Here is a 12,162-nt window from a genome sequence, read left to right as displayed (position 1 = left end):
ATGGTGAAAATTTTGGCCAGCGATGCATTTCATTCCTGGTGTTTTTATATAGTATATAGGGGTATTTTTTATATATGTATACTATACTATATATATTGACAGAACGTCAAACTCCTGTGGTATTATAATGTAACAGACGTCCCTGTTGTCAATTACATTTTCTCATCTATGACAAGTTATTATTATTGCTTAGATATGCTATCATTATATGCAGTTTGAACAAATTGTGTTGATGTGTCCACAAGTTATCGTCCGGAAACTATTTTTTTAAACAATCTTATTTTTAGTAACACCAACCTTTGTAGTTGACTTTTGACCCCAAATTAAATATCAATCTTTATTTATTTTTATGCTACCATTGTGTGAAGTGTGCTTGCTGTTTTCACAAGTTATCGTCCGGAAACTTTAATTTGTGAATAAATTTATTTTTACTCATAGTGACTCTTATAGTTGACCTTTTGACCCCAAATATAATCCCAAGCTGTATATTTCCATATGCAACCATTGTGTGAAGTTTGATCAAAATCCATCTATTCGTTCTCAAGTTATCATCTGGAAACCAAAGTCGGACAGACAGACAAGCAGACAGAATGATAGAAAGACGAGAACAAACGCTATAGTCCTCTCCGGTTTCACCGACAGGGGACTAATAATCCCAAACGAAGAAGTTGATTAAGGACGAGTTGTCATTCGCATTGTCTGTGATTAGACCTTAGTTACCAAGGATCACCAACAATAGGGATATTGTAATTATTATCTAAATAAGGACTGCAGTCATATAAAAGGTAATGTTTATATAATAAGATGTGATTTATGACATAAAAGTCGGTGAAGTTCTTTATTTTATATGATAGTGTATGATGGACAGAGTGGTTTATACTTTTATAATGCTATGCAAACCAAAAGTGATATTGTAAAGTTTAATTTAAAATTGATTCTTATAATTCAATACAATATAATATGGAGAATTTCATCTGTCATAAGCTTATAATTACTGCTTTTTTTAAATTTCGGAGTTATTTACTGGCATTAGGCCAAAAAATGTGTCTGTTTAGGGTTACCCGACCGATCCTAATTGTTTACCCTCGACCCTATTTTTTTCCACTTTTCTACGAAAAAAAAAATAAAAAGTTGGAATTTCAATCTTAGATTCCGGTTCCGTTTAGAGTGAAAGACACTCAAAAAGAAAAAAAAAATACTCCCGACCGACCGACCCTATTTTTATTTGCCAATGTAACCCTAAACAGACATATTTTTTTTGTCCTACCAATATAAATAATATGAATGGAGCGACAGTTTATAGGGTCCCGAATCCTCGATATTCCAAGGATTTCGATCACTTACGATCTCTGCACCCCTGAGCTGTATCTCATAGTGAAACTGAAGGCAGCTCAACGCAAAACATCTGAACCAATCACAGGCTTGCAAAAATTTCTTTTGGAGACTACAGAGCGAGCGACACCCAACTTCAAAGCGAAACAGTTAGCCATATTACAATTGTTAATTAAAGTAGTTATATATACAATAGTTGATTTCTTTTGATTTTCTTTTTTTCTGGGTTATATTTCCAATATCATTGTGCTTTCTGATCTCTATTGTTGGTGATCTGTGGTAACTATGGTCTAACTATAGACAAGACGAACGACAACTCTGTCCTTAATTAACTATAAGGGACAGAATTGTCGTTCGTCTTGTCTATAGTTAGACCATAGTTACCACAGATCACAACAATAGAGATCAGAAAGCACAATGATATTGGAAATGTAACCCAAATAAGGACAACATTCAAACAAAAGGTAAAGTTGACATAATTAGACGTGACTTTTGACAGATAAGATAAAGTGTTTTTTTTTTTAATTTTATGTAATCGTAATGATACGAAGTATGTAAAGTAAAACCAAAGTTGTTCATACCTTTATAAAGGTAATTCTACGCTAACCAAAGGGATATTTAAAATAAATCAGCTTTAATATATATTAATTATCTGTAATTAGATTAATATAATTAATAATATTCAATTTTTTTAGCTGAAACGATGTGTTAACGGAGAAGAATTGAAATACATTCAACATAGTGGTAGTTGTACGAACAATGCGCGAGAACAATGCACATGTACGTTTCAATGGCGGTCGTAGATTATATCATACAAATAAAGCATTCCAATCGATACAACAATGCACCTGTTCAATGTTATAATGCCATCTGAACATAGTGGGACTACTGTTTGTAAGAAACATTGTTAAAGTTAAAAGTTCAAGTGCACCTCCACAAAGCTGCATATCAAGTTTTGTACTAAAGACAGCAGTATACTTTTTTTTCAAAACTAGTATTCGTTTCATATTCAGTGTTCCTTACAATATATAATAGGAGTATTTGTGATGATTGAAATGTCTCCCTATAAGTCATCTTTGCATGATATAATTTACAGCCATCATTTGCATGACAAGGTCAAAAAGGATTCGATGTGCATGTTTTTGTAAAATCGAATACGCACAAACAAGCGAAAAAAGTTCTATAGTTTCTCTACTAGTTTTGATTAAGAAAAGGAAAGAGTTTATGGGATATCTGGAACTGTAACCATTTAAGCTTGGAATTTTGTGGCATAGAAAAGCAATGAATTGATATTAAACTAAACCTCATCGGTCATACAAAACACGTCTCATCCTTTCTTGCCTATGACAGTTGTATGTTTTCTTTCATTCAGTAAATTGAAAAAAACTTTTGAACCTTTCGCCATATTAAATAATTTAGCAATGTGCCTTGGTAAAACGCCTTGGTGAAACAGGACAAATTCGTTTTGATTTCTCAATATAGTTATTCTGTACACATGTTCTTATAGAAGAAATCATGTCATCTTTTACAAAATCTCCTATACGGTAGATGCCATTATCATAATTAAAAAAAAACCTTTTTGCCATCGATTGTCACCATATCATTATACTATATCGGTGTTTGTAAGAGTGATTTCCCCTTATGAAGTTTCATTTAATCAGTAGGCAAGTATGAGGCGTATACCAATCAGAAAGAACATATAAGCAGAAATGATTGTACTGCCTGATAAATGTTAATATAATCACCTCTAGTACAGTAGGACCTAATGGTCATTCGTGATATCTTTATTAAGCAGAAAGCCCCTGTTTTAATATATACATTCAAAAATTCAAATATATACATGTCCTTAAATTGGTGAATTCAATATAGAGAGTTCTCTGCAAGCTTCACATTTGCTTAAAGAAAACCAACAAAATGGGTTCGAGATTAATTGTTTTCTATTCACCTAGGGAGAAAAAATAATCTTTTAATTCATTTACGTTTCAAGGGATCAATATAATTAGAAATGTTTTAAATATTTTACATTTTTTAACCACCCTATGATCTAATTTATGTTTGTCACCCTAGAATGAAATCATCTTTTAATTAAGCACATATTAACATGATCGACTTATTGTGTTAAACATCACCCAAAGCTATGAAATCATTGTAAAATGAAAGTTAATAAAAACCTTAATGTTTACATGCTAAAATCGATGCCATGTGACCCTAGAATGTAATCATCTTTAATTAAGCACATTAGCAAGATTAGACATGAACTACTAAACATCCATCAAAAGCTATCAAGTATTGTAAAATGAAAGTTAAAAAACATTAATGTTTTAATGGTATAATAAGGCCTAACTAGGTCATTTTGGCCTTCTTCAATTTTTCATCTATTTTCTGAACTGAATATCACAAACCTCTGATTTGCAGTCAAAAACTCAAAAACAACAAAATACTTTATGTTTTGTTTTTGTTTTTTTTTTAATTTCTATTTTTAAGTTTTAGTGTAACATTTGTAGTTAAAATAAACTGATTGAAAATCTATTGAAAATAACAAATCTTGTTGTTAAAGTAAAATTGACTTTTAGCAAAAACTATTGAAAAGTATGAAATATGTTATTGGGACAAAAAAAACCATGCACAATGACCCCGATGTTTATGCCGGTTTAGAAACAGTAATATATAAATACAGGCGTTCATCGGAATATTTTCTGTAAGAAGCTGAATCTTTCAAACATTGGTAAAAAAACTGGTATATTCATATACATTTAGTGACAATTTCTGGCGATCGTCTCAAAAGGAAAGTTCCATTATTTCTATTTGCAATGAACGTAATTTAAAACAGGGATCTGCATCCATTAATTATAATAGAATCAATTTTGAATTATAATTCAGACATTCTTCAGTCATTACGTTGTATTTTGTAAGAATAAAATTGAGACCGACTTACATTGTATGAAATGCTTTATACTTCATACACAATATGCAGATTACATACATTGCAGTTAATATTGTACCTCATGTTATAACTTTACATGTGATTAATCGTATTTTCCCTGACCGCCCATCTCTCACACGAAATCCCCCCACTTTCGATAATATATTGCAGACAAACATTTTTCTGTGTAGTACAGGCAGTACAGTTATGCCTCGTACAATGTTTGTCTTCACTTCTGAACATTTAGTATCAACCATTAAAAAGGAATTACTGATATAATGTAAAGTTGTATATTTTGTGATATAAAACAAAAATTAATACCCGGCAATTTATTGGATTCTCTATTTACGTTATTTGATTACGGTAAGAGATTCCGTCAGCCAATGGTGTCGTAAAACTCAACATTCCAAAATATGCGGTGTGCGATACGAATCGCACCAATGTGCGGTCTGTGCCGCACATCGCACAGTTGGGCGCAAGATGTACAATTTATTTTACGCACGATGTCTGCGTGGTGTCCGCACGCTTTTTGTCTGTGGTACGTCGCACGATCACACAACTGTATATACTCCTGTCAAATAATCAACAAACTATTGTATTTAAGTTTAAGTTCATTTCAGATTCATTTCATTATTGGTGACGTTGAAAAGATACCAATTGCCACTGAGGTAATAGTAGTTCGGTTAAAGTTCACCGTGTTAACCAATCAGAATGCGTACAAAGTTTATACATTATCCGACAACCTATTCATAATCAGAAATTGGTTACATGTCCACCGATAAGTCAAACCGTATAGATCTATAGGTACACTTTTGTGATATCCTAGGAACACAATTCAACAAACTGTCGACGTTTGTGCAGCTATGGCTTTCAGACGAAATAAACTGTTTTCGTAAAATATAACAATAACTATCGTCACCAATGTTATATCGTAGGTTTAAATGGCTCGCTCAGTTCACGTGATTGTTACCGTTTGAACTCGCAAATATATCCTTACCGTACGTGTAGCAGTATAGTGTGGGTGTCTGTTAAATGCCAATAACACATAGAGATTTCTGTGGGTAGACGTCAGATTTACTGGCAAAATACAAACAATCATAAGTGTTAATGCAATGGAAAAAAGGCAATTAATTGTTCCTTACATCTAGCATACAAAACCATTGCTACAAATATATCGGAATTTCAATAAATTCTTCTATATATTCCAGATCGACCTGTATAGATCGCCTTTTGATCGAAGACATGGCCGAAGCTGTGCCGATGTATAAATTCAGATGTTTGATCTGTACAGAGCCATACAAGGAACCTAGACTCCTGCTCTGTGGTCATACTTTCTGTTGTCGATGTTTGTCATCATACATCAACGCGGAATACGTCACAGCAGACGACAGACTCTACTTCCCATGTCCAGTATGCGAAACACCGACGTATAACGATGACGTCAATGCGGACGTAAGTACCTGGGCGACATGCCTACCGAAAAATGATTTGCTTGCTTCCTCTACAGCACAGATGTCTGGTGTCCAGTTTTGTGATCCATGTCTTCGGGGAAAAGAATATAACCCTGCCGAAGTCACATGTACTGAATGTGAAGAGAAACTTTGCATTCAGTGCCGAATTCATCATGAAAGAAGCAAACTATTAGCTACACACCAACTTACCTTCATCTCTGGAAATGTTGGACTACTTGCAGGTGTCTATGAGATGTGCCATCGACATGAGGGAAATCCATTCGGTTTCTACTGTGTGGACCATAGTGCTATGTGTTGTAATACTTGTGTGTTGGTGTCCCACAGACAATGTAACAATGTAAAACCAATCAAGGATGTGATCAACAAGAGTACAGCTAACCTGAGTCCAGTTGAGGTAGAATTGAAGGAAGTGACAGAAGAAACCAAGAAGATATTAGAAGAAGACAATTTAGGGATAGCAGCGCTAAACGCAAAAGAAAACGAGATTTTAACTGGGATGACAGACAGAATAGAGAAAGCTAAGGACAAACTAGATAATCTGAAGAAAACATTCCAATCTGAAATTGCTGATATGTTCAGAGAGAGAAGAGAACAGTTATTGACTCGAAGAAAGTGTGTTAATGCATTTCACATCAACGCGGAAAATTCACACCAGTTGATTGCGGATTTAGATCAACATCTATCAGACCGTCACCGGTTCGTCATGAGAGAACATACAAAAAATGAAATATCGGGACATTACCGTCGAATGGATAAAAAAACCAAGACAGAACCAAACAGGTTTGACATCACGTTGAAGCTCGATGAAACAATTGATAAGATCGTGAAAATGACGACCGTTGGACATGTTGAAATCACTTCGTCGCTTTCACCTGTGTCACAAAATACAAATGATCGAATAAGTTCCTTGATCGGAAGTTTACTTTCGATACAAGCTACTAACTTTGCGGACTCGACATCGACTTCAGATTTGGCGGGGTCTCTGGAGCATCTAACAGACCCGACTACCCCAGTAACGACAGCGGTGGATGTATGGACTGGAACGGTATCCTGTGTACATGCATTTAATGACAGCACACTTGGAGGAGTGATGAAACCTTGGTTGACGGGAGGTATCTTTACTGACAACAATGAGTTACTTATCACAGATTACCGTAACAACAGACTCCTACTGTTTGATGAGAATTATTCCTACCAGAGGGTATACAAAGTTGATGGTTGCCCTACAGATATAGCACGTGGACGTACAAGTGATGATATAATTGTATCTTTATACCAGAACTCAATACTGAGATGTACACTACAGAATGGTCAGCTGTCCGTGATATCTAGTATCGATGCTCCACCAGGAACATGGGGTATAGAAGCACTCGGGGATAACATCCTGGCCGGTACTGATGATAGTGTGAAGGTCATGTCTGTCGATGGGAAGGTCACCAATTCTATACAGAAAGATGGATGTTACACATACCTCGCCGTATCTACATCTAAATCTACTGTATACCACAGAGATAACTATGACGTGGTGTGTAGACGACTAGACAGTGACGCAGTAGTCTACAGGTACAGTGATCCTGGTCTGAGTGGTTCTAGGGGTATTGGACTGGACCGAAACGACAATGTGTATGTGTGTGGTTACAGTTCTAGAAACGTTTACCTTATATCACCTGACGGGTCACGTGGGAGGATACTACTACCCAAACGGTCCAGTATCATAAAGCCTTGGTGTATAGTGGTCCATCCAACCAAACAGGAGTTCGTGGTTACTTACGAGGGATCTATTTTACTCGAGGTGTACAGATTCAGTGATGACAACATGTAGACAGTTTTATAAATAACGCCATTATGATAAGACTTTAAAACATCTGCTTTGATTGTATGTCACCAAAATGATATCTATAAATTTCTTTGATGTAAATTTTAATAAAAGTATATACATTCCATCCATTTGGGTCAAGCTATTTATGACTACACTGGCTATTGACTACTTTACTCACCAATTACGTAATATCGATATTCGGACTTATCATGTCAGCAAAATCGAAGCCAATTACACGTAGAGATTCGGGTAGTGAGGGAAGGGAGAAGAAAAGTGTAGAGACTTGATGGACGCCGTATTCTGTAATGGTTATAGGTGGAATTAAGGTATACACATTTACAACAGAAATTCATTTATAAAAGAAAGGATTACGTCATTTGGAAAATGTTTCTTAACATTTGTGTGTTTTTAATTTGATGAAATTTAATGCTTGACCAATGCGCATGGCCGGCTAGGCTGGTAAACTGATATGTTTGTGTTGTGTCGTCTTATGACGTAGTAGAGATTGGACGCGTAGTTTATAAAATCTGATGTGACTCTATCTTGATATATTACATAATGCATCCAAGATAAACCAACACCCAGTTTCATGAATATTCCTTAACTTAAAATTTTCCATAGAAAGCATTACAGAATTTGAGGAAGGTTCATTAACTAAAGAGGGTTTTCCTTTATAACATTCGTAATGATGTTATATGGAGAATTTTATGAGAAGGGATTTCTTAATGTTAAAGTTAAATTGCATGCTAATTTTACTGTAATAATATGTCACTTAAAGATTTGGTATTTGAACCAGAAACATATATACACAGAGATTGGAAACTCCTTCTTTGTCTTTGTTGACAGGCAGAGGGACTTCCGGTTTATTGGCATTTTGCCTTGGCTAACTACTTTTAAGTGTTTTCTTTTAACATGATATTTTTTTCATCAACACTAAGTTTAAACATTATATCATGGTTTGATGTGATCAGTTTTCCCGATTACTGTTATTTAATATGAATTTTGAAAGCACGAAAATAAGCAATGTCAACTATTTAAGAGTTTATCTAAAAAACCCTAAGCACATACAGAGGTACATCTGCCGATCGTAAAATTGGAGGAGTTGCGAATCTCTATGTATATATGTTTCTGTTTGAACATTGACATGTAACTTAATGATTTAGCTCCCCAAAAGCATATGTCTGCCTACAAAAGAGCCGAAATGTAGGGATCATATATTCCTGGTTTTGAATAAAGCGCGTTCACAATCACCGCCATGTTCAGTGACTTTGGGTTTTGTCAGATTCCGAATCGTATCACGTGACTGATGTTCGACACGACCTGCACGTGGTGAGCCAGATAACTAGCGTAAGCGCACATGTGTTTGTTTACGTTTTCCTTCTGGCTATTATTAGCATGCTGGTATATGTCCACAGAATGAGCATTTGAAACAGATTGTGTGTATCAAATGTTGTAATATGCGAGCATTATTTTCTTTGTAGATCCAGTCTTTTGAGGTCGATTACATGTTTTGTTTACGAAAAATTGTTGACATTTTGTCTTGGTTTTACAATTCTCGTGTTACTTCGAGATTGTCGCGACGACGACATGGAAGAGTTCGGAATGATTCGGCATCTTTTGAGCCTATTTTTCATGTGTACACGTTAAAATATTTCTTACTTTTATAATTGAAATTATTCAAGTGCTGCAACTTTATAAAAGGTTGCAAACCTAGAAAGTTTAAAACTCAGACAGACGGAGAAAAATATGTTTAACACCTAAACAGTTTTCACCATGAAAAAAAGAGAGAAAGATATAGACCATTCAACTTAAAGGAATATCCATTAACCTGAGTCCAGTATTGGCAGAAGTAGCTAGGTGCAAAACTGCCTAGGGTCGTATACATACAGAAACTTTCCTTTCACAAACATTTTTATTCCTCTGGAATTTTAAGGATATTATAGCTTAATATGGTTCATAATTTCACGATTTTCATATCAAAATAAGTTCGCGAAGATTAAAATTCGCGAATTGAAAAATGAGGATTGAAAAATTGAATTGAAATTTCTATCAATTAACATGTTGAAAATGGCAATTCCCGGAGATAAATTTTCGTGAATTTACCTGGATCGCGAAATTCGCGAAAGTAAATCTCGGGCGAATAAATTTGGGTTTACAATATCTATAGCGGTAACAAATGTGATAATATAGAAAAACCGATTTGAGAAGGAAAGGATATGTTTTTCCTGTTAATATAAAGTTGAAAGTGAAGATGAATAATCATTTTGCACTTCAAATTAGATAAAACATTATACCCTCAAAACGAAATCATTTTGATGCGTGCGCATGACTCTTACGAAGACTCGTATAAACATCTATTTCAGTCATTATGCTATTGCATGCTTGAAGCAATTACTTGAAAGACATATTCGTGACTGGGTTATAGGACGATGTTTTACATTCGTAGTTTCATAGCACAAAAATAACAAAAGATCATCTTTTTTCAGCGCATGTCTGTAGACACCAGAACATATAATATATGTTGTGTCTGGTAAATACTGAAGTATTTTGCAATACAAGGTAAATAGAAAATTTTACCTAAAATAGATATGATCAAATTCAATGTTTACCCATCGATTTTCATACATTTTCCTATCACTGTGACCACTTTACCGAGCTGGAGATCATTGGGGATGACCAGCGAGTTTCTTCCGATGTCCTGCAAAGGTTAACCAAAGCTCTGACCAGATCCTAAGTATATCTGTATGGTTATTCACATTATATAATAACAGAGGCGATCATTACTAAATTGATTATTTATACCTAGGATATAGAATAGAAATGTACAGTCAAACCTGCATATGCGTCCCCTGTATATTAAGTCACCCTATCACATTGAAAGTCCTACATATATATATCTATTTAATGTTAATGTCCTGTTTATCTCGTACTCGTATCCGGAAACGATTTATACTTTGCGGTACGTTAAACCCCTCAACTCAACTAATGTCTTGTTTTGGTATCTGATATACACGTATGTTTACACTGTATAGCTATTGTATATCGAACCATTAGATGTAAAGTTATATCAGCATATCGACACCTTCATTGCATTTGACTATCAGAATTTACAAAACATAGCAGAAATTCAAAGAAAATGTTGTGAAAAAGTAAGAAAATTCGTCTTCTAACAAATTAAACATTCGTATCTGATTATCAGAAATATAACATTAGATACAAAACTTATTACTATATGATTACATGTAATTACCAATTTTTACCTGTAATTACTAATTACTTACATGTAACTGCTAATACTTACATGTACAGGTATTTTGATTAACATGTCGCCGGAAATACCGGCGTGTGTGTTGTGGTGTGTAGATGTTTAAGTCTTTAAATGCACTGCATTGTGAGTGCACCTGGTTAGTTATCGGATGGTTATACGTAAATAGCCAATGGATTGTGAATAAATTTATTTTTTTGGAAATAGTTTTTACTCTAATGTTGTTATACCTGTAGATCTCAAATTATCTGGTGATCTGTTTAAGTGTTAACTATGTGCTTATCTGTGATAGATTACATCACCTGTAGTATGTTTTGCATTGATGAATAATTAATATCACATGCATACATGTAGAAAGTTCAAAGTGATAATGACTTTTACAAATCACTTTTCAATTCATTGTTTATAAATTAATTACTCATTGGAAAGGAATTATTATGCTATACATGCTGGTATGTGTAGATTTTCAGAGAGAATGTCTTTATGTCATAGTAATGAAATTAAATATTTATACACAGATTGATACACGTTTTGGTTTTTATTTCCTTTAAGTCAATTATCTTCCTCGTTTAATACAAAAACCGCACTACTACAAGGGATTTCCCGAAGTTTTAAATTAATTATTCCGTCATTGCATATTACAGAGTTAACTCCCTTGTGGGTAGGTGTCGATTGTTACGTCATTATTTTGTGAGCGCAATTCATGTCGTTTTTTCCCCCGAAAAGTATGACGTTACGCTCGCAATCAAATTACGTCACAATCAATACCTACCCGCAAGGTATTTCTGTAATATGCAAATACAGAATATGGATATGACTGGAATACACCTACTGGTTCTGCTGATTAACCATCGTAGTCGTTTGTCAGATCTACCTATGTTCGTCATCCTTCACAATGTTGCTGCTCTAGCTAGGACCGCAGTGGCGAAGTGATTACCAGGTACCGACTGCTGGTCAGTGGCTTTCATCCTGGTACTCCTGCTTTCACCATCTAAACCTTGGACGTCCTTTCAGCACCATGGCAGTTAATATGACATTAAGATAATAAAAATATATGACCTACCTTGCATTTGCTGTTGGGAGTTCTTCAAACTACCACCGTACCATTTTTCCCAGACACTTTATAGGATTGGCCCCACTATGGTTGGAAGTCTCCTCTCTCTGTATAGGAAGGCGAAATATTATCGTCACTTTGCATTTTTCCAGAATAAAGCGTCTTGATTTTACTGACTTAAATTTCATCCTGGCCCAGGATACTTTATCCTCCAATGTGTTCAGTCAGGATTCACCTTACTTTGACATGCATGTGTTGTTGCAGTGAGCGTCTGGTGCTTATTCTGGACAACGGGCC

At 34.8% G+C, this 12,162-nt stretch overlaps 1 protein-coding gene across 1 annotated transcript; it reads left to right on the top strand.

Annotated features, from left to right (window-relative positions):
- Window positions 1–1,712: 1,712 nt before the first annotated feature.
- Window positions 1,713–11,274, top strand: LOC138335485 (tripartite motif-containing protein 3-like). The gene is made up of 2 exons (XM_069284591.1): window positions 1,713–1,796; window positions 5,464–11,274. Exon 2 carries the CDS (start codon window positions 5,498–5,500, stop codon window positions 7,547–7,549), a length of 2,052 nt encoding a protein of 683 aa, XP_069140692.1. The 5' UTR covers window positions 1,713–1,796; window positions 5,464–5,497; the 3' UTR covers window positions 7,550–11,274.
- The last annotated feature ends 888 nt before the right edge of the window (window positions 11,275–12,162 follow it).

The sequence above is a fragment of the Argopecten irradians genome, chromosome 11 (genome assembly GCF_041381155.1).
Source record: "Argopecten irradians isolate NY chromosome 11, Ai_NY, whole genome shotgun sequence".
Lineage (NCBI taxonomy): Eukaryota > Metazoa > Mollusca > Bivalvia > Pectinida > Pectinidae > Argopecten > Argopecten irradians.
The sequence above is the reverse complement of the archived record's forward strand: the minus strand, read 5'-3'. Positions and strand labels throughout refer to the sequence as shown.

What these genes read in the sequence shown, in the direction of transcription:
- LOC138335485 (XM_069284591.1), top strand. Translation starts at nt 5,498, where the DNA reads ATGGCCGAAGCTGTGCCGATGTATAAATTCAGATGTTTGATCTGTACA.